Source organism: Ictalurus furcatus, chromosome 7 (genome assembly GCF_023375685.1).
Source record: "Ictalurus furcatus strain D&B chromosome 7, Billie_1.0, whole genome shotgun sequence".
Lineage (NCBI taxonomy): Eukaryota > Metazoa > Chordata > Actinopteri > Siluriformes > Ictaluridae > Ictalurus > Ictalurus furcatus.
In genome coordinates this window covers 25,610,904-25,638,074 of record NC_071261.1, presented here as the reverse complement: position 1 = coordinate 25,638,074, position 27,171 = coordinate 25,610,904, and the positions used below count along the sequence as shown (strand labels likewise).

At 36.3% G+C, this 27,171-nt stretch overlaps 1 protein-coding gene and 1 pseudogene across 2 annotated transcripts in view; both read left to right on the top strand.

Annotated features, from left to right (window-relative positions):
• The window catches only part of LOC128610254 (butyrophilin subfamily 1 member A1-like), a 36,513-nt gene extending 20,724 nt beyond the window's left edge, over positions 1 to 15,789 (top strand). Inside the window, exons 8-15 of one of the 2 annotated variants that reach the window (XM_053629453.1) lie at positions 487 to 513; positions 1,712 to 1,738; positions 3,797 to 3,823; positions 5,429 to 5,461; positions 8,100 to 8,132; positions 8,843 to 8,869; positions 10,657 to 10,683; positions 14,578 to 15,789. In XM_053629453.1, coding sequence (XP_053485428.1) covers positions 487 to 513; positions 1,712 to 1,738; positions 3,797 to 3,823; positions 5,429 to 5,461; positions 8,100 to 8,132; positions 8,843 to 8,869; positions 10,657 to 10,683; positions 14,578 to 15,125 — 749 coding nt within the window. In that variant the 3' untranslated portion in view covers positions 15,126 to 15,789. The remainder of the gene's footprint in view (positions 1 to 486; positions 514 to 1,711; positions 1,739 to 3,796; positions 3,824 to 5,428; positions 5,462 to 8,099; positions 8,133 to 8,842; positions 8,870 to 10,656; positions 10,684 to 14,577) is intronic. The other variant, XM_053629454.1, reaches the window with a different exon arrangement.
• Positions 15,790 to 22,287: 6,498 nt separating this feature from the next.
• Positions 22,288 to 26,771, top strand: LOC128610712 (GMP reductase 2-like; annotated as a pseudogene).
• The last annotated feature ends 400 nt before the right edge of the window (positions 26,772 to 27,171 follow it).

Here is a 27,171-nt window from a genome sequence, read left to right as displayed (position 1 = left end):
TTGTAAAGAATATACGGCACTCGACGTGTGGCTGAAACTAGGAAATTTTATGTCATTTTTATATAAATTTTATATCATTTTATTTTATGATATTCGGTCATATTCAGCAGTAGTAAGGCACTGTATGATATTAAATGTGAATTTTGCTGAGCTGACATTAACACTGACTCAGTAATGTTTATCAAACCCTAACCCTCAGTACTCATGACTTACAGACACAATGTAAGATAGTGAAGGTTCATGAGAAAGTGTAGATCAGGACAAAGGGCAGAATTGACAGCTCCTTCTCATGTTTACTCAAACTAATAATGCCAAATTACACACACATCAGGTTTATACAGATTTGAACATTTATTGTGATGTAAACAAGGAGTAAGAAGATTAGAAATGCAAACACATCAGTCACAAAACATTATATTACTTATTGTGAAATGTATTTATTTATTTTATTTATTTATTAAACCAGTTTATCTGTTTTGTCCTCAGAGGTTCAAAGTCAGAAGCAAACAGCAGGTAACAATGAACTTTTTGTCTTTTTTAAAATAATACTATTTAAATAATTGGAGTAAATTGAACAGACAATATCACTCTGATCAAATATAATCACAAAGATAACTGTGAGGTTGTTAGACTGTTTGTGCCTTTTTAACTCAGAGACACAATTTAACATGGTGACGCTTTACAAGAAAGTGTAGATCGGGGCAGAGGGCAGAAATTACAGCTCCTTCTCATGTTTGTTTAGTGTTGTGGAGTGAAATCAGAGTCAGCAAAACCTCATCCTGAATTTGTCATGCTTGTAAAAAAAAAACGTGTGTAAATGTGATGTTATTGAAAATTGTCAATGTGAATCTTAATTTAAAAGCATTGGTTCTGAATTAAACTATATGAAGTTTGAGTATTTTTTATTAAAATTTTTATGTTAAAACATTTCAAGGTATCAAAAACTTGGGTAAAAATAAAAGGGTAATAAAATTAATTCAGGTTCAAACAATTCAAGCTGTCAAAAATTCAGAGGAAACATCTGGTGTGTTGTGATTGGTCAGGACTGAGTTTGATTAGAGTCTGGCTCATTTGCTCTTTCTGAGTATCCCAGATGTTTTCTCTGGATTTTTTTACTGCCTGTTTTTTTTTTTTTTTTTAAACCCGAATTTTAGAAACCTTGAATTTTTTTTTAACCAGGTTGAATTTTTATTACGTGAATTTCTTAACCTAAATGTTCAATGCCCGCATTTCACCTGGTTTTATTCAGAACCAATATATTCAAATATCTTCAAATTCACACTGATAATTTGTCAATAACCATATTTACTCATTTCTTTCCGAGCATTACACATTCAGGTTCAGCTTCTGCTCATATATGACTCATAACCAGACATGGGGAGTAACAGAATACAAGTAACGGCGTTACATAATCAAGATTAAAAAAAAAAACAACTGGTAATTATAATCCGTTAAAGTTGCATCAAAAAACAAAGTAATCAAATTACAGGTACATTGTGTAAAAAAAAGGGAATACTATCAGGATTACATTTTTATATGTTTTTTGCTTCACTTAAAACCAAATAAATGAATCTTTTGACATAAAACGATATAGACAGCTGCTTGATTATAGTTCTGGATCTCTTGCCACTCGTGACTCACATGAGCAACCTCCTGGTGCAAGTTAATTTGGTAGAAATTAACACCCTTATGAACTTTTTTCTCTTTTTAGAGCTGCAGAGACAGAGAGTGGAAGACGGTAATTACATCTGAGTTTGTGACACTTTAAGGACTTTTATTTTTCAGATTTGTGAAGAACTGTGAGGAGAGAAATTAGATACATAATGTTTGGGATGAAGCATATATTTTTTTATTTGCCTCTGTACTCCACAATTTTAAATTTGTACTCAAACTATTCACATGACGTTAAAGTGCACGTACTCTTTAATAATGAGTATTTTTTATACCCCTGAGTTTTACCATGTGTAAATAACAGCACTCAGAATTCATTGTGCTCCTGCCATCAGTAGTTACATTATCAGTGAAGATGAGTGAGCCAGTACCTGAGGCAGTCGTACAGGACCATGTTTTACAGATGAGGTGGTATGCTTTGGATCTTGTCCAGTCCCTTTTCACCTCCACACTCTGCTCTTGCCATCGCTCTAATACGAGTTCATCTTGGTCTTATCTGTCCACAAGACCTTTTTCCAGAACTCTGCAGGCTCCTTTAAGTACTTTTTAGTAAACTATCCTGTCCATCCTGTTTTTGTGGAGAACTAGTGGTCTGTATCTTGCAGTGTAGCCTCTGTATTTCTGTTCATGAAGTCTTCTGCAGACATTATTCACTGACAAATCCACACCTGCCTCCTGAAGAGTGTTTCTTATCTGTCAGACAGGTGTATGAGGATTTTTCTTCATTATGGTAAGAATCTTCTGTTATCAGCTGTGAAGATCTTCTTTGGCCTACCAGACCCTTTATAGTTACTAAGCTCACCCGTTCTCTCTTTCTTCTTAATAATGTTCCACACAGTTGATATTTTTGTAAGCCTAAAGTTTGGCCAATGTCTCTGACTGATTTATTCTTGTGTCTCAGGCTTATAATGTGTCCTTGACTTTCACCCTCACTCTGGTCCTCATGTTGACGAACAGTAAAAGAAGACTCTAAAGGTGACCAAAAGCCTGGAATAAAGACTAGATGCTGAAATCTCTCTCATACCTGCACTAATGAAGCAATTAAACACACCTGAATAATCACTAACACCTGTGCAGCTCATGTCCCAAATATTATGATACCATGGAATGGAGGCTGTGTATAAAAAGTGTTGTAATTTCTACATGTTCAGAAATGTACAAACATACACTTTATTAAAATCTGAAGATGTGCACTTTAACCACACGTGAAATATTTGAGTACAAATTTAAAACAGATGCAAGTAAAAAATAGCCTTTATGGAGGGAGCGGTATATATTTAGGAAGAAGAACAGATTCTTAGATTTATATTTCTCTCCTTTCTTTACATTTCTGTATTTCTAGGCAAAAAAAATATACTGATGGCAATAAACTTGTTTTAGGTGTTTTAAATATTGATTTATTTTTTATTTGGTTTGTGGGGGCACGGGGGATTAGTGATTAGCACGTTTGCCTCACATCTCCGGGATTGGGGGTTCAAATCCCACCTTTGCCCTCTGTGCACGTGTTCTCCCAACATGTCCTCAAGTTCCATGGGTTTTTGTATTACAAATTATGTCTGAAGTGTCTGAAATGTCAGTTGCTTGATATGTATTTCTAAATTTAAAAACCTGTCTAAAATCATAATCACACGATGATCATGCTGTTGTAAAGAATATACGGCACTCGACGTGTGGCTGAAACTAGGAAATTTTATGTCATTTTTATATAAATTTTATATCATTTTATTTTATGATATTCGGTCATATTCAGCAGTAGTAAGGCACTGTATGATATTAAATGTGAATTTTGCTGAGCTGACATTAACACTGACTCAGTAATGTTTATCAAACCCTAACCCTCAGTACTCATGACTTACAGACACAATGTAAGATAGTGAAGGTTCATGAGAAAGTGTAGATCAGGGCAAAGGGCAGAATTGACAGCTCCTTCTCATGTTTACTCAAACTAATAATGCCAAATTACACACACATCAGGTTTATACAGATTTGAACATTTATTGTGATGTGAACAAGGAGCAAGAAGATTTGAAATGCAAACACATCAGTCACAAAACATTATATTACTTACTGTGAAATGTGTTTATTTATTTTATTTATTAAACCAGTTTATCTGTTTTGTCCTCAGAGCTTCAAAGTCAGAAGCAAAAAGCAGGTAACAATGAACTTTTTGTCTTTTTAAAATAATACTATTTAAATAACTGGAGTAAATTGAACAGACAATATCACTCTGATCAAATATAATCACAAAGATAACTGTGAGGTTGTTAGACTGTTTGTGCCTTTTTAACTCAGAGACACAATTTAACATGGTGACGCCTTACAAGAAGGTGTAGATCAGGGCAGAGGGCAGAAATTACAGCTCTTCTCATGTTTGTTTAAATGAATGCTTCTAAATTATGGGCAGATCAGGTCATATATCCAGATTTGGACAACAGGAAGTAAACAGGACGGAGTGTTGTGGAGTGAAATCAGAGTCAGCAAAACCTCATCCTGAATTTGTCATGCTTGTAAAAATAACGTGTAAATGTGATGTTAATGAAAATTGTCAATGTGAATCTTAATTTAAAAGCATTGGTTCCGAATTAAACTATATGAAGTTCAAGTATTTTTTTATTAAAATTTTTATGTTAAAACATTTCAAGGTATCAAAAACTTGGGTAAAAATAAAAGGGTAGTAAAATTAATTCAGGTTCAAACAATTCAAGCTGTCCAAAATTCAGAGGAAACATCTGGTGTGTTGTGATTGGTCAGGACTGAGTTTGATTAGAGTCTGGCTCATTTGCTCTTTCTGAGTATCCCAGATGTTTTCTCTGGATTTTTTTACTACTCGAATTATTTGTTTAAACCCGAATGTGTATGTATGTATGTATGTATGTATGTATATATATATATATATATATATATATATATATATATATATATATATATATATATGTATATATGTGTATATATATATATATATGTGTGTGTGTGTGTGTGTGTGTGTGTGTATATATATATGTATACATATACACACATATACATATGTACATATATATATATATATATATATGTATATATATATATATATATATATATATATATATATATGTGTGTGTGTGTGTGTGTATATATATATATATATATATATATATATATTCATAGTAACACTGTTCTGAATGCTATTAAGAGAGACACACACACCCATGCCCCCAAAAAGGTGTCCTCTTTTTGGAAAATCAGAATATGGTCTCCCTAGCTTTTGTGCTGTAATGTTACCTGCATCAGGGACCGTGATTTTTTTATTCATTTATTCATTTTCTTAAAACAAATCCAAACATTGAATATGTTTTAAGCTCTAAAATAAGCCGTAAATAAAAGTATTTTAGATCAGTATTTTAGTTTCTCTTGACTTTATTTACATATGTGACCTTGAAGTAATCCAAAAATAATCAGATTACATTACTTTCATATTGTGATACTTGGATTATGTCACTGATTACATTTCCTATGAAGTAATTTGTAACTGTAACGGAATACATTTTTAACGTAACCCTCCCAACCCTGCTCATAACTGACCTGTAACCTCATGTTCCACTTTGTGAAGTGTGCTCAATCATTTAACAAATAAATAACATCAGAGGTCAGTTACATTTCATAACTGCAATCTGATTTGTGTTGTCCTTTTACCTTATCACTATATTAGACTGCTTAATCTGTTCATTTTTTTATTTATATAGAATTTACACACAATACTCAACTATTTTATCTGTTTTAGCCTCAGAGCTTCAGAAGGAGAAGGAATACGCAGGTGAGAATGAACTTTTTGTTCTTTTAAAATCATACTGAATATTTAATTGGAGGAGACAATATCACCTTGTTAAAATGTAAGATAATGAAGCACTGCATACACGGTCTAGACATAAAAAGAAATGCAATGTGTGTGGGGGGAGGAAGTCTGAAAGGAATTACAATAAATTCACATAAATTACTGATATAAATTATCATCTTTACATATGACGTTACCTCTAATATACACTACATGGCCAAAAGTATATGGACATCCGATGGCTACCTGCAAAGTAGGTAGTATCATGTACTGCTTAACTAAAAAATGACATAACTCATAACCATGGTTTCATTGTATCGTGTCATATATGACTTCTCATTAAACCTGTATAGAGACATTACAAAGAAAAATAGCTAGTACAGATAGCTTGTGCTACTAATAGCTAATACAAATACACGTAATGTAACAAACATCAAACAACAGATTTTTCACACTTTTTCCACTTTAATAAAACATTACAATTCAAAGTGTATTTTAAAGATAAATAAATAATATACTGTAGTTAACTGTGTGCTGTAAGCTACATTTTGGTCATGACTCTCACTGGAGCTGAATGGACGGTACACACCCACACGCAACAGCAGCAGCACTCACTCCATGCCCACAAGAGACAAACTACAAATGACACGAGCGACATGTCGTGTGCTAGTGTGAACATGGTGTAAGTGCTGTTATTGTGAAATGGAAGTGTTTATGAGCAACAACAGCTCAGCCATGAAGGGTTAGTCCACACAAACTCTCAGAACAGGGCCGCTGAGTGCTGAAGCTCGTAGTGCGTAAAAATCACCTTTCCTCTGTTGTATCACTCACTACAGAGATCCAAACTGCCAATGGAAGCATCATCAGCACAAGAACTGTGCATCAGGAGCTTCATGAAATAGGTTTCCATGGCCAAGCAGCTGCACACAAGCCTAAGATCACTATGTGCAATGCCAACTCCATATTAATGCCCATGGTTTTGGAATGAGATTTCCAACAAGCTCATATAGGTGTGACGGTCAGGTGTCCACATACTTTTGTCCATATAGTGTATATAATATTATTCATTTGACATCATGAATGTGTTAAACACCACATTTCTACTGTCTATAAAATGTATTATAGAAACAAAGTTAAATAAAGTGAACTTGTTGGTTTTATTCAACACACAACTCACACAATGGAAAATAATAAGTGTATTAAACATTATCCTACAAGTATGTTTAATCTCCAATATCACTCTGATCAAAAGTAATCACAAAGATAACTGTGAGGTTGTTACACTGTTTGTGCCTCTTTAACTCAGAGACACAATTTAACATGGTGATGCTTTACAAGAAGGTGCAGATCGGGGGAGAAGGGCAGAAATTACAGCTCCTTCCCATGTTTGTTTAAATGAATGCTACTAAATTATGGGCAGCTCAGGTCCTGTATCCAGATTTGGACAACAGGAAGTAAACAGGACGGAGTGTTGTGGAGTGAAATCAGAGTCAGCAAAACCTCATCCTGAATTTGTCATGCTTGAAAAAAATAACGTGTGTAAATGTGATGTTATTGAAAATTGTCAATGTGAATCTTAATTTAAAAGCATTGGTTCTGAATTAAACTATATGAAATTCAAGTATTAAAAATTGTAATAAAAAATTATAGGGTAATAAAAATTAATTTTAAAACATTTCAAGGTATCAAAAACAGCTTGTATAACAGTGTAAATTTGCTGTCCCTGCAGACATTAATGGGTGTGTGTTGAGTTATTTTGAGGGGACAGCAAATTTACACTGTTATACAAGCTGTACACTCACGACTTTACATTATAGCAAAGTGTCATTTCTTCAGGGTTGTCACATTAAAAGATATAATCAAATATTTACAAAAATGTGAGGGGTGTACTCACTTTTATGATATACTGTGTGTGTGTGTGTGTGTGTGTGTGTGTGTGTGTGTGTGTGTGTGTGTGTAATGATGCTTGTAGTGTCTTTTTCAGTGTATTAAAGTCTGCATTCATAGTAACACTGTTTTGAATGCTATTAAGAGAGACACACACACCCATGCCCCCAAAAAGGTGTCCTCTTTTTGGAAAATCAGAATATGGTCTCCCTAGCTTTTGTGCTGTAATGTTACCTGCATCAGGGACCGTGATCTTTTTATTCATTTATTCATTTTCTTAAAACAAATCCAAACATTGAATATGTTTTAAGCTCTAAAATAAGCCGTAAATAAAAGTATTTTAGATCAGTATTTTAGTTTCTCTTGACTTTATTTACATATGTGACCTTGAAGTAATCCAAAAATAATCAGATAACATTACTTTCATATTGTGATACTTGGATTATGTCACTGATTACATTTCTTATGAAGTAATTTGTAACTGTAACGGAATACATTTTTAACGTAACCCTCCCAACCCTGCTCATAACTGACCTGTAACCTCATGTTCCACTTTGTGAAGTGTGCTCAATCATTTAACAAATAAATAACATCAGAGGACAATTACATTTCATAACTGCAATCTGATTTGTGTTGTCCTTTTACCTTATCACTATATTAGACTGCTTAATCTGTTCATTTTTTTATTTATATAGAATTTACACACAATACTCAACTATTTTATCTGTTTTAGCCTCAGAGCTTCAGAAGGAGAAGAGATATGCAGGTGAGAATGAACTTTTTGTTCTTTTAAAATCATACTGAATATTTAATTGGAGGTGACAATATCACCTTGTTAAAATGTAAGATAATGAAGCACTGCATACATGGTCTAGACGTAAGAGGAATGCAATGTGTGTGGGGGAGGAAGTCTAAAAGGAATTACAATAAATTCACATAAATTACTGATATGAATTATCATCTTTACATATGACATTACCTCTAATATACACTACATGGCCAAAAGTATATGGACATCCGATGGCTCAAATGGTTCCTCGAGTTAATTGTATGTTGCACGTGGAACAACATTTAGTTCCTACCTGCAAAGTAGGTAGTATCATGTACTGCTTAATTAAAAAAGACATAACTCATAACCATGGTTTCATTGTATCCTGTCATATATGACTTCTCATTAAACCTATATAGAGACATTACAAAGAAAAATAGCTGGTACAGTTAGCTTGTGCTACTAATAGCTAATACGAATACACATTACGTAACGAACATCAAACAACAGATTTTCCACACTTTTTCCACTTTAATAAAATGTTACAATTCAAAGTGCATTTTCAACAAGCTCATATAGGTGTGATGGTCAGGTGTCCACATACTTTTGTCCATATAGTGTATATAATATTATTCATTTGACATCATGCATGTGTTAAACAACACAAGTTTGTTTAATCTCTAATATGAACTTTTTTCTCTTTTTAGAGCTGCAGAGACAGAGAGTGGAATACGGTAATTACATCTGAGTTTGTGACACTTTAAGGACTTTTATTTTTCAGATTTGTGAAGAACTGTGAGTAGAGAAATTAGATACATAATGTTTGGGATGAAGCATATATTTTTTTATTTGTGTCTGTACGCCACAATTTTATATTTTTACTCAAACTATTTACACGAGGTTAAAGTGCACATACTCTTTAATAATGAGTATTTTTTATACCCCTGAGTTTTACCATGTGTAAATAACAGCTCTCAGAATTCATTGTGCTCCTGCCATCAGCAGGAGCACATTATCAGTGAAGATGAGTGAGCCAGTACCTGAGGCAGTCGTACAGGACCATGTTTTACAGATGAGGTGGTATGCTTTGGATCTTGTCCAGTCCCTTTTCACCTCCACACTCTGCTCTTGCCATCACTCTAATACAAGTTCATCTTGGTCTTATCTGTCCACAAGACCTTTTTCCAGAACTCTGGAGGCTCCTTTATGTACTTTTTAGTAAACTATCCTGTCCATCCTGTTTTTGTGGAGAACTAGTGGTTTGCATCTTGCAGTGTGGCCTCTGTATTTCTGTTCATGAAGTCTTCTGCAGACATTATTCACTGACAAATCCACACCTGCCTCCTGAAGAGTGTTTCTGATCTGTCAGACAGGTGTATGAGGATTTTTCTTCATTATGGTGAGAATCTTCTGTTATCAGCTGTGGAGATCTTCTTTGGCCTACCAGACCCTTTATAGTTACTAAGCTCAGCCATTCTCTCTTTCTTCCTAATAATGTTCCACACAGTTGATATTTTTGTAAGCCTACAGTTTGGCCAATGTCTCTGACTGATTTATTCTTGTGTCTCAGCCTTATAATGTGTCCTTGACTTTCACCCTCACTCTGGTCCTGATGTTGACGAACAGTAAAAGAAGACTCTAAAGGTGACCAAAAGCCTGGAATAAAGACTAGATGCTGAAATCTCTCTCATACCTGCACTAATGAAACAATTAAACACACCTGAATAATCACTAACACCTGTGCAGCTCATGTCCCAAATATTATGATACCATGGAATGGAGGCTGTGTATAAAGTGTTGTAATTTCTACATGTTCAGAAATGTATAAAAATACACTTTATTAAAATCTGAAGATGTGCACTTTAACCACATGTGATATGTTTGAGTACAAATTTAAAACAGATGCAAATAAAAAAAGCCTTTATGGAGGGAGCGGTATATATTTAGGAAGAGGAACAGATTCTTAGATTTATATTTTTCTCCTTCTCTATTTTTAGGTAAAAAAAAAATCTACTGATGGCAATAAATTTGTTTTTGGTGTTTTAAATATTGATTTATTTTTTATTTGGTTTGTGGGGGGCACGGGGGATTAGTGATTAGCAGGTTTGCCTCACATCTCCGGGGTTGGGGGTTCAAATCCCACCTTTGCCCTGTGTGCACGTGTTCTCCCTGCGCTTCAGGGGTTTCCTCCGGGTACTCCGGTTTCCTGCTCTAGTCCGAACATATGGGTTGTGTATGCAGTGTGTGTGTGTGTAGTGTGTGTGTTTGTGTGTGTAGTGCATGAGATTGGCCCCCCCATCCAAGGCGTCCCCTGCTTTTTGCCCCACTATCCCGGGGATAGACTCCAGGCTCCCTGCGACCCTGTGTAGGATAAGTGGTATGGAAAATGGGTGGATGGATTTGGTTTGTACTTTTGGTCTGTGGTGTAAATATGATTCAAATATTAATTATTTTATTATGTTTTGTTGAATCTAATTCTATTTTAATAAATTCATATAAAATATTGATTCATGTTTCACAGAGTTAATAAAGAAGAAGAAGTTTTCAGGTAAGAACAATCTTATCTTCAGTACAGTTACATCAGAGTCTCTATTGTATTTATTATATTCTGTGTGTGTGTGTGTGTGTGTGTGTGTGTGTGTGTGTGTGTGCCTAACCTCAGGCACTAAAAATAAATCTTGGTCTCTTACAGTTTTTTTTTTTCAATAAAAGCTGCAGTTCTCTCTCACTCACTCACACACAGGTCATATCGAAAGCATTCAGATAAGGAACTGCAAAGGCAGTCATTTCGAACCCATGTCAAAATAAAAGTATCCAACACAGAAAAATAAAATTAGTTACCATCCTTATAATTCTGAGGAAATTATATATTTTAAAAACACAGGTAGAAAGTTGACTTATCAGTTTAATCTATTAGCTAGCGTATAAACATGTACATGATTTTGCTATAGTGAGTAAATGGGGAAACGGCTTTTCTGCCAAGCACTCACACAGCAGAATTAAAACTTTACATTTTCTTAATCTTTTTTTTCATGGGATTTGCCTTTATGAATTTGTTTTTATTAATCCATTAGTAAATGATTGATTTGTTTATTTTGCAGTGATTGTTTTCTGATAGGAGTGTGTAAGTATATAGTGTTGGGGTCTTTCACTGCCATCTAGCGGACAAATAATATAATAACTTCATAAAACTTTACAATTTACTCTGTCGAGATGAAAACTCCTCACTGCTGGATAATATCCATCATTTACATTAAGAACAGAGAATAACGAAACAAACACAAAACCATGGAGGAACTGAGGAAAAATGTGTTTAAATCTCTATACACACAGTGGAGTGTTTATTTGGTCATCTTAAAATGACTTTAAAACGATGGGAGAAATTAAATCTGAAAATAAAGTTAATTTTCTATCAGGTGAAATAATACACACCTGTCGAGCTCATCATACATTTCACTGAATTCATATCTTTTTTTCACAAAAGTCATTTTGAGTAAACTGTAAGTAAAGTAAAGAGCTACAGTAAGTACAGACTGTAAATAAATTCACTGGTGTCCTGCTGCTTATTGATTAAACCTGATGATTTGATGTTGAAAAACACCAGAAAACAAAACAGTAAATAGTATGATTGACATAAACATAGAGGAGAAATGATTTTATTTAAAGTGCTGGTAGAAGATCGGATGTCTCTGTTCTGTTTGTTTATCGAAATTTTCTCATTAAGCGAGAAGTTGTGTGTGTGCGTGTGTCCGTGTATGGGAGTGAAAAACTGATATACATTTCTAAGGTGACACACATTTATAACATTGAAATATATACGGTTGAACACATCTGTATTTATTCAATTTTCTTTTTTTCAGTGTTCAGATTCATGTTTTACATACAGGTTTTAAAAAAATCTGAAAATATCTATTTTCAATTGTTTTTTGCCCCAGTGATCACAAATTCAGATTGAATAATTCAGTTGTCAGATATTCAGAAGTCTGTATTCAGGTCGATAATTTCAGAGCTCAAATTCTACCAGTCAAATTCAGTTGCAAAATTCAACCCGGAAATAACTGAAGTTGAACATCCGGGTTACTCAGGGTTCGGCAAAGGCAATGGAGCTCCTACCATTAAACCCCTCCTCCTCTCAGGAGCACGGCTGTGTCACTATATCAACAGAACACTGCGAAGGCAATCGTGGATTTGAATCAGATTAATAAATAAAAGTGTTTTATAACTATCGTGTTCTTTCTTTATCTGGAGTCTGCAGCAGGAGTGTGGGGGAATTAGCGAGTTATAACGGAGCATCTGATATCTGTTTATACTTTTTATTCATTCATTCAGAGGAGAGAGGAGAGAGGAAGGAGAGACACAGATTAACGTCAACTCATTATAGATCAGACTCACGTATCCTGTGGAGATCAGACATTTTAACAAGCTTCACTTGTAAAAATGAAAGATTATAATGTTAGTAAAACATTGTGTGGAAATAATGTATTATTATATCTTTTCATGTGACAACACTGAAGAAATGACACTTTGCTACAATGTAAAGTAGTGAGTGTACAGCTTGTGTAACAGTGTAAGTTTGCTGTCCCCTCAAAATAACTCAACACACAGACATTAATGTCTCAACCGCTGGCAACAAAAGTGAGTACACCCCTAAGTGAAAATGTCCAAATTGGGCCCAAAGTGTCAATATTTTGTGTGGCCACCATTATTTTCCAGCACTGCCTCAACCCTCTTGGGCATGGAGTTCACCAGAGTTTCACAGGTTGCCACTGGAGTCCTCTTCCACTCCTCCATGACGACATCACGGAGCTGGTGGATGTTAGAGACTTTGTGCTCCTCCACCTTCTGTTTGAGGATGCCCCACAGATGCTCAATAGGGTTTAGGTCTGGAGACATGCTTGGCCAGTCCATCACCTTCACCCTCAGCTTCTTTAACAAGGCAGTGGTCGTCTTGGAGGTGTGTTTGGGGACATTATCATGCTGGAATGCTGCATACTGATCATGCTCTGCTTCAGTATGTCACATTGAGGTTCCCTCAATGAACTGTAGCTCCCCAGTGCCGGCAGCACTCATGCAGCCCCAGACCATGACACTCCCACCACCATGCCTGACTGTAGGCAAGACACACTTGTCTTTGTACTCCTCACCTGGTTGCCGCCACACACGCTTGACACCATCCGAACCAAATAAGTTTATCTTGGTCTCATCAGACCTCGGGTCATGGTTCCAGTAATCCATGTCCTTAGTCTGCTTGTCTTCAGCAAACTGTTTGCGGGCTTTCTTGTGCATCATCTTTAGAAGAGGCTTCCTTCTGGGACGACAGCCATGCAGACCAATTTGATGCAGTTTGTGGCGTATGGTCTGAGCACTGACAGGCTGACCCCCCACCCCTTCAACCTCTGCAGCAATGCTGGCAGCACTCATACGTCTATTTCCCAAAGACAACCTCTGGATATGACGCTGAGCACGTGCACTCCACTTCTTTGGTCGACCATGGCGAGGCCTGTTCTGAGTGGAACCTGTCCTGTTAAACCGCTGTATGGTCTTGGCCACCGTGCTGCAGCTCAGTGTCAGGGTCTTGGCAAACTTCTTATAGCCTAGGCCATCTTTATGTAGAACAACAATTCTGTTTTTCAGATCCTCAGAGAGTTCTTTGCCATGAGGTGCCATGTTGAACTGAACCAGTTTTTACATTTTCACTTAGGGGTGTACTCACTTTTGTTGCCAGTGGTTTAGACATTAATGGCTGTGTGTTGAGTTATTTTGAGGGACAGCAAATTTACACTGTTACACAAGCTGTACACTCACTACTTTACATTGTAGCAAAGTGTCATTTCTTCAGTGTTGTCACATGAAAAGATATAATCAAATATTTACAAAAATGTGAGGGGTGTACTCAATTTTGTGAGATACTGTATGTGGAAAAGTGATGAGTATAAAACTCTTTGCCTGTCAGAGGTGAATGTTGTTGTGCTGGATAAAGAAGTCGAAAAGTCGAAAAATTTAAAAGCAGAATTTAAAAATGCAGTTTGTCTCCATCATGGACTTTAGAGTCACGTGTTTTCTTCCAAAAACTAAAACTTACCAGATATTTATCACTAGAGACTCGCTGAACTTATTTTCTCCATCAGGATCAAGTTTTTCCTCAAATGTTTTTCTCTCATCTTCTGTGACTCTCTCTCTGTTTTTCCTGAAGAACAAAAATTACAAACACAAATAAATGACTAAAGTAAAGTTTCAGAAGGAAAACATTTTATATTTCTCATCTTTGACAGGCTCCTACCATCAACTGTACGTTTTCTCTTTTACAAGAGATCATTTAAAAATATTTAATTATTTAATCTTCTACAAATCCTCTTATAAATCCTAATGAATCTGATCCACTGATGATGATTTAATATTTTTTACCTGCAAACTCACATCTCACTCTGTGTGTTTCTCTCAGTGGATGTGACTCTGGATCCTGATACAGCTCATCCTAAACTCATCCTGTTTGCTGATGGAAAACAAGTGAGACATGGAGACACACAACAGAATCTCCCTGATACTCCAAAGAGGTTTAATAAATGTGTCTGTGTTCTGGGAAAGCAGAGTTTCTCCTCAGGGAGATTTTATTATGAGGTGCAGGTCAGAGGGAAAACTGAGTGGAATGTTGGCGTGGCCAAAAAGTCCATTAACAGAAAGGGGGACATTACACTGACTCCTCAGAGTGGATTCTGGACTGTGAAACTGAGGAATGAGAATCAGTATGAGGCTTGTGCTGGTCCCTCTGTCCGCCTCACACTGAGAGAGAAGGTGGAGAAGGTGGGGGTGTTTGTGGATTATGAGGAGGGTCTGGTCTCCTTTTATGATGTGAAGTCCAGCTCTCATATCTACTCTTTCACTGCTCAGTCTTTCACTGAGAAACTCTATCCATTCTTCAGTCCTTGTAGTAATGAAGGAGGTAAAAATTCAGCACCACTGATCATCACTCCTGTATTTAACACTGAATGAATTTTCACCTCACAGATTTAATCAATTATTAAATGGTGAGAATTAAAAGAAACATCTTACTTGTTCTGGTAAATTTTAGAAATACATATTCCTTTTTAAAGTGCTGTACAGTTTATTTTAATACCTGGGGGTTTGTTATTTTCACATAAAACAAATCATTTTAATCCTCCAGTTTGTTTTTACAAATTATGATTGTGGAACTTTATTTCAAATCAAATATGAATAAAGATCATTTACAGTTCACACTGAGTTTTACTGCAGAATTTAATACGATCAATAAAATGTATGAAGTTTAGCTGCTGATGTCTGTGTAGATAAAACCGAACACCACTGAGTTTCTCCTTCAAATTTCATCAAACACAAACACAATTACACTCATTTTTTATTTAGAAATAAACATGTAAGGGTTTTTCTCTTCTTAAAAATAGTAAAGAAATTAATGAATAAATGAATCATCTATCTGTGCTAAATTCTGCCAAAGCTGTATGACGTGGTCCATCAGAAAACGTTCTTATCTGAACAAAAAACAAATTTCTTAAACGTAGGACAGCAGGGGGAATCTCATTAATATTCATGAGAGAAGCGCTTTCTGATTGGTCAGTGACGTGTTTCTGCTCTGACGTTTTATGTTGCTGCATAAGACCATTTTGTGACTTTAGTGAAAAGTCATGTTGAGGAGATATCACTGACTAGTGCAAGAAACAGGATTAACCAACCGGAAATACACATTTTATTCTATTTCCTGTTTGAAAAGCCAACTAGATATGCAGTAAAATTTCCTTCTGCTTTCATAAATATTTCAGTCCCGCTGTGGTTTTATTCAGTACATTTCCCACACTGAAATGAAAATGTCATTATGTGATAAAGGGGTAAATGCTGAGCGGGACAGTAAGTCAAGGCAACTGTAAGCTGGTTTGTAGTGAAGTGATATCCAGCTCAGTAAGGCATTAGGAAAGAAAACCGTTCTGACTAAACACACAGTGTGACCAGATTTAGTCCATGATTTCAATAAATATTTGTTGTGTTGTTATAATTTAAAGGACACAATGATGGCATAAATAAATAGTAAAATTATGCAAATATGTGTAATAAATAAATCCAACCTAACATATAACAGAGACAGAGAGAGAGACAGACAGCATACCTTCAAACTAGTCGCTTTTCGGCAGAATTCGCCGTTTTGAATTAAAATATGTCATTTACGTGAATCGTGTAGATCCAAAGAGTTGGTTTGTTTGTTTGTTTGTTTGTTTGTTTTTGTGTGTGTGTGTGTGGGGGGGGGGGGGGGTTGGGGTCTGGAAGCACAATAAGGGCCCATTCTTTTATTCGTTATATTAAATGTAGATGCACTCATGCTGTGTGATGCGCTCAGTTTTCAAGATGGAAAATCCCAACTTTTCAGAATTCCACAAGCGCACCACAGGTCATGTGACAAGAACCAACCAGTCATCTTCAACCTTTCTCTTTGTCCACTCTGAAATAGGTTTTGAATCTCACGGAGCGGTTGGATTAGTTGGTGAAATTCTCCATGTTTTCTACGTGATTGAAGGGTGGGGTGCGCCCAAACACGACGTTTTTTGTCTCTCTTCTCCATAAATAAACCTAGTAGCAGAGCTTCTGCAAGGGATTTGCAGCGCTGTAAATCCATCCTGTGCTAAAACTTCCTCGTCGTCGTCGAGAGAGCGGCTCATGGTTGCTTAGCAACGGCAGACAACACGGGGTTTTCCATGCATTTTTAGGCGCGACATGTGAATGGCCCCTAAACAAGGTCTCTTGTGCCCTCTTGTCACACTGTCAAACCAAGGTGGCTGGTATGCCAAAAAGTTAAAATGAAGTGGTGTCAATAAATGTTGTGGTTTTTTCACTTGAAGCAAATGTCATTTCCCTTTATTTTCATGTCAGAGTGCACCAAAATGCTTCGTTTACATGTTAAAATTACAAAAATTTTCTTATAGGGGAGGATGCCCCAAGACCCCCACAATTTTATTCATAAACATGTCACCTTTTTCACCTCTTCTGAGTTTGCAGGTCTGGGACAGAGAGAGACAAACAGACAGACAGAGCAAGAGAGAGAGACTTTTTTTAACTTTTAAAATATAATTTATTCCACAATTAAAAAACCTTAACATACAGAAGACATTGTTTTAACAACCCATTAACAGTTAAAAAAGAGATCTTCGCCTCCTATAAAAGTCACCCATTTGTTTCCACAACATTTCTTCTCAAACATCGGAAGATTACTATTCATTTGATAAAATTCATACTAGGGTTGCATGATTATGGCCAAAATGATAATCCTGATTATTTAGATCTATATTCAGATCACGATTACTGATTGATTTTAGGGACAACATATTTTTATTGCACTTTCACATTTAAATAAACAGACCACTGCTTTCACCTCCATGTTGTGCTACATTCCTACTAATTTACAAATCTTTGCATAAAATTAGACTGGTCCTTCAAGTGCATCATCTTGTAGAAGCAAAATATAAATAAAATTGTACCCAAAATATAGGATAAGTAAAAATAAAAATGGCATCAACCAAATGAAAATATGCATCAAATATAACAATATGTAACCAAATGAAAACAATTCAGGCGAATGCAGAAAAGGCAATAACATTGTTTACAGGAGGAGAGACACAAGACAATTTCGTTTAGGAGCACTTGTGTTCCAATTACAAAAAATTAGGAGCACAGTTGAAGTTTAAGGGGTTTTTTTTGTTTTGTTTTGTTTTTGTTTTTTTAAGAGATGGTAACATTAATGTGCCCCAAATAACACACAAGTAGGCATGAGAAAGCTTGAGCCAGACAATTATGACAAAATTTAGGAACATAGTGTGAGCCATGACAAATTAATTTAACTTCTGATAAACTAAATTTAATATTTTCAGTTAATTTTACAGACTGTTACTTTTAATTTAATTAATACTTTTAATTTTGTTTTCCTTTGTTAGTATAAAAAGAAAGAAAAACCTGTGAATGTTTACTGCTGTATGTTGCTCAATTTGTTTTATTTTTTCTTCTCAATGGAATATTTGGGAAAGGGAGGGGAGGAGAGAAGAGAAAAGGTGATGTTCAGCAGACACGTTTGGTAGACGTGTTCAGACGAAATGTTCAGCAGAAATGTTCAGCAGAAATGTTTAGTTCATCAGAAATGTTCAGCAGAAATGTTTAGTTCAGCAGAAATGTTCAGCAGAAATGTTCAACAGAAATGTTCAGCAGTAATGTTTAGTTCAGCAGAAATGTTCAGCAGAAATGTTCAGCAGTAATGTTTAGTTCAGCAGAAATGTTCTGCAGAAATGTTCAGCAGAAATGTTTAGTTCAGCAGAAATGTTCAGCAGAAATGTTCAGCAGAAAAGTTCAACAGAAATGTTCAGCAGTAATGTTTAGTACAGCAGAAATGTTCAGCAGAAATGTTCAGCAGAAAAGTTCAACAGAAATGTTCAGCAGTAATGTTTAGTTCAGCAGAAATGTTTAGCAGAAATGTTCAGCAGAAATGTTCAGCAGAAATGTTCAGTTCAGCAGAAATGTTCAGCAGAAATGTTTAGCAGAAATGTTCAGCAGAAATGTTTAGCAGAAATGTTCAGCAGAAATGTTCAGCAGAAATGTTCAGTTCAGCAGAAATGTTCAGCAGAAATGTTTATTTCAGCAGAAATGTTCAACAGAAATGTTCAACAGAAATGTTTATTTCAGCAGAAATGTTCAGCAGAAATGTTTATTTCAGCAGAAATGTTCAACAGAAATGTTCAACAGAAATGTTTATTTCAGCAGAAATGTTCAGCAGAAATGTTTAGTTCAACAGAAATGTTCAGCAGAAATGTTTAGTTCAGCAGAAATGTTCAACAGAAATGTTCAGCAGAAATGTTTAGTTCAACAGAAATGTTCAACAGAAATGTTTAGTTCAGCAGAAATGTTCTGCAGAAATGTTCAGCAGAAATGTTTAGTTCAGCAGAAAAGTTCAACAGAAATGTTCAGCAGTAATGTTTAGTTCAGCAGAAATGTTCTGCAGAAATGTTCAGCAGTAATGTTTAGTTCAGCAGAAATGTTCAGCAGAAATGTTCAGTAGAAAAGTTCAACAGAAATGTTCAGCAGTAATGTTTAGTTCAGCAGAAATGTTTAGCAGAAATTTTCAGCAGAAATGTTTAGCAGAAATGTTCAGCAGAAATGTTTAGCAGAAATGTTCAGCAGAAATGTTCAGCAGAAATGTTCAGTTCAGCAGAAATGTTCAGCAGAAATGTTCAGCAGAAATGTTTAGCAGAAATGTTCAGCAGAAATGTTTAGCAGAAATGTTCAGCAGAAATGTTCAGCAGAAATGTTTAGTTCAGCAGAAATGTTCAGCAGAAAAGTTCAACAGAAATGTTCAGCAGTAATGTTTAGTTCAGCAGAAATGTTCAGCAGAAATGTTCAGCAGAAAAGTTCTGCAGAAATGTTCAGCAGAAATGTTCAGCAGAAATGTTCAGCAGAAATGTTTAGCAGAAATGTTCAGCAGAAATGTTTAGCAGAAATGTTCAGCAGAAATGTTCAGCAGAAATGTTTAGCAGAAATGTTCAGCAGAAATGTTCAGCAGAAATGTTCAGCAGAAATGTTCAGCAGAAATGTTCAGTTCAGCAGAAATGTTCAGCAGAAATGTTTAGTTCAGCAGAAATGTTCAGCAGAAATGTTCAGTTCAACAGAAATGTTCAGCAGAAATGTTTAGCAGAAATGTTCAGCAGAAATGTTTAGTTCAGCAGAAATGTTCAACAGAAATGTTCAGTTCAGCAGAAATGTTCAGCAGAAATGTTCAGTTCAACAGAAATGTTCAGCAGAAATGTTTAGCAGAAATGTTCAGTTCAGCAGAAATGTTCAACAGAAATGTTCAACAGAAATGCTTATTTCAGCAGAAATGTTCAGCAGAAATGTTTATTTCAGCAGAAATGTTCAACAGAAATGTTCAGCAGAAATGTTTAGCAGAAATGTTCAGTTCAGCAGAAATGTTCAGCAGAAATGTTTATTTCAACAGAAATGTTCAAAAGAAATGTTCAACAGAAATGTTTATTTCAGCAGAAATGTTCAGCAGAAATGTTTAGTTCAACAGAAATGTTCAGCAGAAATGTTTAGTTCAGCAGAAATGTTCAGCAGAAATGTTCAATAAAAATGAAACTGGAAAAAAAAATTACAGACTGTTGCAAAAAAACAACAAATGTTAACCTGTTCCACCTTGTAAACAAATACAATGAACCTCAATGTTCAGTGTTTGAAGACTGCTCCTCTTAAATATATTTAAAGCTACACTATTAGACATTTTCCACTGTCATGGTTATGGGCTGGATTCAGTTCTTGAACCGTTCTGTGTATAGTGTATATATCTGAATAATCTCATATATGATGTGATTGGGTGAGTTCATTTACCTGTCAGATGCAAAGCGCTTTAGTTTAATGGTGTTCATTATGGATGCTGCAATCAGGATTTTTACAGCTGATACCGATCCAGATCTTATACCGATACAGCCGTTACCGATCCATCTTTTTTTGTTTAAACTTTAATCAGGAGGTCTATCATAAACAGTTAAATGTAAGCTCTCTGCTCATGGTCAATGTTAACTGAATTGTTAACAATGATAAATACTGTTGGTTAATTGATAAATAAACAAGAATAAAATGTTTATTTTTAAATATCTTAAACAATAAAGAGTCCTAATTAAAAGTAGACTAACACAAACATAATCCATATTGGAAAAGAGGATAATAGCCTTCTAAGGAAATAGTGAACTAAGCTTAATGTCAAATTGATATTAAATGCAACCCATAGTAATTACACATTATTTCATTTCTCATTTTATTTATATTTTATAAATTTTAATGAATACACTATGTATTAGAGTTAGTGAAGAGCGTGAAGGAGAGCAGCAGCGTACTCCTTCTGAACAGTTGCTAATCTTGATTATGATTGGTGAGGAATTATTCAATAAAGAAGTTTGAATTAAACCCACTTTGTAGCATTAACATTATTATTAATTTACTCCGTGTGAAGCCGCTGTGTCTACACAAGCAGGTCACAGGTTCAGGTCATTTTGCGTGATCAATAAAAGATGGCGGTTGTGAGATCGGAGAGTTGACAGAAGCAGATGATGTTCAGTGTTACGCTTCATCATAATGGCTTCTCTGCAGTAATTGCATACTTGTTCGGTTGACTGAGGAGATGAAAAACAGCGTGAAAGTAACTGTTGTGGTGTAGATGCATTTTGGACTTCCTGTAGTTTTTATTCCAATTGTATTATAGAACTCTGAACAGGTCACTCGCAGAGGTGCAAATAAATATTTATTCACAGTCACACAAAGAACTTCAGTCGCAAATGCGAGAGAGCCCTGTAGAGCCCTGAGTTTATCTGCAAAGTTTTTTCCTGTTCGGCGTGATGAGGTTTAATGTCCCCGACAACCTCTGCAGTGCCATTTAGCATCATGCTAGTGTCATGATTTCTCCTTGCACAAGCACTGGAGCTCAAAGCGAAGCTGGCAGCTCGAGGGCTGAAATACTAACTCCATTTCCAGGTTTTGGCACTACAAAATGACGTCATCCCTGTGCCGCCCTATGTGATTGGCTGTAAGTGTAGGAAGCGCTTGATTTGTTTGGGGAGAACAGCGGAGTTTTCTATGAGCCGAGGACAAACTTTAAATGTCAATATCACAGACGATCATGTTCATTTAATCGTAGGCAGTCAAAATTGTAATTGTGATCGATATCCGATTAATTGTACAGCCCTAATTCATACTCTAATCTAATCCTAGTGTAACCCACATTGAATTATCACCAATAAATAATTAATAAAATGTATAAATAAGCTAATCAGTTAAAACACATACATGTAAGAAACAATTAAGAATGGTTAAAAACAGTTTGACAGTGATTTAATGTAAACAAATAGAAGTATTGCTGTAAGGAATTGTGGTGACGCTTCCCCGTTAAAAGACTTGTTGGCCCATATTGAAGCAGCACTGAGCAGAGAGGAGAAGCAGACAGACTAACAAGCTAAAAAGTTAAAAGCTTTTGTGAAGAGTTGATTTAGAAGCTCAAAAACAATACTTACCTGCTTGGGCATTTATGAAGATTAAATACAAGAAAACCACAACGTTTTTGGTCAGGTTTTTTTTTGTTGTTGTTTATGTTCCTGTTTGAAATTGGACTTTGGTCTGCCATGTGTGGGGACTACGCACACACACACACAGACACGGGATACAAGAGGGCGAGCCAAACCCATGGACAAAGTTTCTAGAGACAACTCGGCTTCTTCGTGCCAGAGAGGATCTGCTGTGTACGTTGGGACTCCGGTAAACTCGCTGTCATAGCAGTAGGAGTGTCGGGACCAATTTTTTCCCTTGGAACTGAGCTGAACTTTACTGATCTTAATTGAATTTGAAGATATAAGTGAAACTGAACTTGAACCGATCTGAAGTGTTACTTCACATTGTGTTCTGTTTCATCATTGTGAATATTATGATTCAAGGTTTAAGAGTGTTTTACTTGAATTGACTGTGATTTGGAAATGACATAAATGTTTTATCACCTGTAAGGAAAGAAAAAAAAGAGTTAACTCAAGGGATAAAAAAAGAAAGAGAAAATAGGCACACCCTATTAACCTAAAATAAGATACTTAGACCGGTCTAATCTAATAAAATAAGCTAGGTAAACCAAATTATTTGTGACCTAGGTGAAGGAAAGGGAAAGAGGAAAAAAGGATTAAAATGGTTTCTACCTACCTTTTGTTACTTGCAGGACTCTTCATTGGTTCTGATGTCTGTTTAATGAATTGTTTTTGTTGACCTTCAGTAAACTGCCGGCTTTTGTATTTAAAGTACCTGGTCTCTGGTCTAATTTTTTCACCGTTACCCCACTCCATCCGAACCTAGAACTGGTCCAGTAGCTCAATAAAGTTGTATCAGAGCATACAAGTGCTACATAATCATCATACACTGGTATCTGTGTGTTGTCATTTATTATGCATGTTTAATTTATTTGGCATTTATAATTTATAACATATCAAATTTATTTAATGTACATCATATATGCTGTTTTTTTCTGTGTAGGCTCAGTGCGTACAACCCGTAAGAAGACAGGTGTGGGCTACCCTCAGCTGAGTGCTGTAATCGAGTGTGCTGATGCTGCACATGGCCTGGGTGGACACATCATCTCTGTGAGCTACAGTTATCTGCTTAGTCCACATTAGCGAACCAAGGCATTTGTGGGAGAGCAGATGTTCTTGCTAGATTTGAATTGTTTTCTTTATGGTTTCTCACCCAGGATGGAGGATGTACCTGTCCTGGTGATGTCCCTAAGGCTTTTGGTATGTTTCACTGCTCTGGATTATGGTGCAATCTGTTTATTACACAGTACTAGCATTTTGCTTGCTATTATTAAAATAATTTTATCTCAGAATGTTAATGTTAAAGATATTACTGTAAACAGGGGATAGATTTTGTGTTCTACGATGTGCATCCTAATGCTTCAGAAAGACATGAGAACACTATCTGTAGATTTGCCTTTATACATGTCTTGGTAGGTTGTGTGTAAAAGTCCACTACAGCACCATGTTTGATTGCTGCTTTGCCTTCCATGAAGGAAAAAAAGTAAGAGAATATCCCGCTGTGTTACAGCCAAGGGTTGAGGAAGTAGCAGTGTGCATGGGACAACAGTTCCACAGTGTAATCATGGTCCACCATGTCTATTGATAGAAAGTGTGATGATATCTTTGTGTCACTGGCAGATTCTGGTAGGGGTGCAATAATTATTTGAAAAGTAAAAATGCTACTTGAATTTCGCTCAGTTTTGCTTTGCTGGTTGTAAATGCAGTGAATGCATGTTAAATCCTGAGCACCCAAACTAAACCTCACAATTATAACTAAATGCATTGGGTGGCGCTGTAGAGTATAGTGTCTATTACATGACTGACAGGAGGCATTGCCAAACATAAACAAGCATTCTGGATCATAATTTTTCCAATCAGGTTTTCTCAGTGACTTAATACATTTTTGCTAAAGCCACAGCTTAACACATGGTTGTTGTTTTTTTCTGATTCATTGGTGGACAGAAAGTACAAAGTGCTTCAACAAACTTGGCTGTTTAGCAAGCCATTAACTGTGTGTCTCTGGAACATCTTTGTTCTCCACAGCCAGCCTAATCGTTTACAGACTAGGGAGCCGACTTTCACCCGAACATGTGGATACTGTATGCTTGTTTTTCTCAACAAGAACATGTGAAACAATATAAACACGACATCCAAGTGTTTATGTTGGATCTGTACGTTAATTGGGGCTGTGTGCTTTATTAGCATTTTTTTTTTCGCTCTGCGTGAGCTTAAATTCTTTTCTTCTGTACTATTTTGTTTACACACATTGCTTGTTTTCAGCTAAAAAAAAGAAGCTTGTTGTGGATATAAGCTAATTATAAGCTTGTTCTGAAACGGTGACAAAATCTTAATGATTAAGAAAAATCACGTCATTCTCATTAAACTTCATTTAAATAAACAAATATATTTTTATGAGCTCAAATGTTCAAATAGAATATTATTGAATAATGCCCATCCCTAGATACTGGGCCACTGGGCTTAGCTCCAATTCCTCTAGTGGAGATGTGAGAACATGTGTGATTATGGCTGCATCTGAGGAATTTCAAATGGGCAGGCTGCCATGCACAAGCTTTGCATGTCTAGGTAAGACCATGGTGCTAGCAACTCCTACTTTTCAGCCATGACACGAAGACATGCGTTAGTGATGGAGACAAGAGAACGTGCTCACTACTGAGGCTTTGTTAACTGAAATTTCCTCTTTTGGGGCATGAATTTTGGTGTCCTATTTGCATAAAGGGCGATTGTTACAAGAGATGTCACCCAGCAGGTGTAGGAGAGTATATGTACGGGTTTAGATCGAAGATCTAAGTGTGGCAAAGTAAGCTGTGAACTTTAACAGCATATCAACATTTTCCAGATGAAAGCTGTGTGGCTAGCTCTACATTCAGAAACCCCCAAAGAAATCACAAGGTAGTGTTTAGTGTGACCCAACACCATCACAGTATTGTTTTACATCTATATCCAAAGTGGGGAAAAGGTCTTGGAAAATGCTGAGGTTGGCATGCAAACAGTGGAATTGGATGGATGGCCATCTTCTGTCTCTAGGCTGTTGAAACTGGATAAATTTGTTTAAAAACTTACACTTGCCCTAAATCAGAGGATTGGTGTATTATCAACTTACTGTAGACTGTGGTTAAAGAACAGGGTGCTCTGGACCACTATGAATGTGGCACACAACTGCCCTCTCAAATGCCAAATAAAAGTAAGAGTATAGAATGGGAGGCTACAAAAGCAACTTGTGACAACTTTTCAGAACCAACAAAGTCAAGAAGAAATACCACTTACATTTCCCTACCTATTTTCATGGATTTTGTGCTCCATGTGTCTAATATTCTCTGAACTATATTTGATTGATTGGCTGTGTTGTGTGATGGACAGGTGCGGGAGCGGACTTCGTGATGCTAGGTGGAATGTTGGCAGGTCACTCTGAGAGTGGGGGTGAGACCATTGAGAAAAACGGCAAAAAAGTACAAACTGTTCTACGGCATGAGCTCCGATACGGCCATGAAGAGGCATGCAGGAGGAGTAGCAGAGTACAGGTGAGAGAAAGACTGGCAGAGTACTGAGTACAGGAGAGAAAAAAATCAGGATGTAAAGTCATTACACCATGTTTTAACATGTGTAATGTTATCAGACAGGATATCAGGCAGCATGCAGTACAGATATATTCTATTATTCCTGTTGTCTTGGATACCAGTCCCTGGAAATGATTTTCAGAGAGAGCAGTTTAAAAAAAAAAAAAAAACTCACACAACTCTCTCTCTCTCGTGGATGCAGGGCGTCTGAGGGTAAGACAGTGGAGGTGTCCTATAAAGGGCCAGTGGAGGTCACTGTGAAGGACGTACTGAGCTCCACTTGCACCTACATGGGAGCTGCTAAGCTGAAGGAGCTGAGTCGCCGTACCATCTTCATTAGAGTGACTCAGCAACTCAACAATGTGTTTGGAAACAACGACTAACACATCGCTGTTGCTCATGAGTGCTGGTCTGGTCTGACAGACTTACTGCATTCGATTAAAAAAAGAGATAATCTAGGTCAGCTGGCACCCTGTCCAGGGTGTACCCCGCCTTGTGCCCTATGCTCCCTGGGATAGGCTCCAGGCTCCTCTGCGACCCTGAAAAGGAGTAAGCGGTTGAAGATGGATGGATGGATGGATAAACTAGGTCAGATTCCTGCAAAAGTTTAGAATTTGCACATCTTTTGTAGTCATTCTGTAGTAGTCACCTGACATTCACACACAAAATGCACACAGTGACAAACCTCACAGCTTTTCCTGCAGCAGTGTTATGGTTGTGGCTGGCAAGGCTAAAAGAAACTTACCTGCTTAGACTACATATAAAGACTTTTATCATTTGAACAATTTTATCTTTACTAGTAGTGTTTCTTAAACTTAATTCTCCAGGAAATATTCAAGATCATATATAAAACCCCAAACTGGACCAAAACTCAGACAGCAATTGTTGCCATTCCACTTAGTTTAGTATAAATAATGTCTTATAAATATCCTCTATGCACTGATGAATAAAGCAGACGACTGTCATCTTGGTACTACAATGATCTTGTTGTTGGTTTATGTTTATTATGGTTGTATGAAGTGTGTGTGTGTCACGTAATGGAGGTTAGGACCGATGCAATGAAAGATAAGAGCTTTATTAAAGAGAGTCAGGCAGACAAATCCAAATCATGAAACAAAAGCATGGTCAGAAACAGGTAGTGGGTCAGGTGATCTGCAAACGGGCATAAACTAGGCAAGGCAAAAGCATGTAACAAGAAACAAGATCAAAGACCATGAAATAAAACGAGGAACAGGGTACAAACGCTTGGTACAGTGATAACACTCAATACTTCATGACATACATAGATACACGAGGGGTTTAAATAACAAACATAATCGACAGCTGAAAACAATGATGACACATATGGGAATGAACCAATGAAAA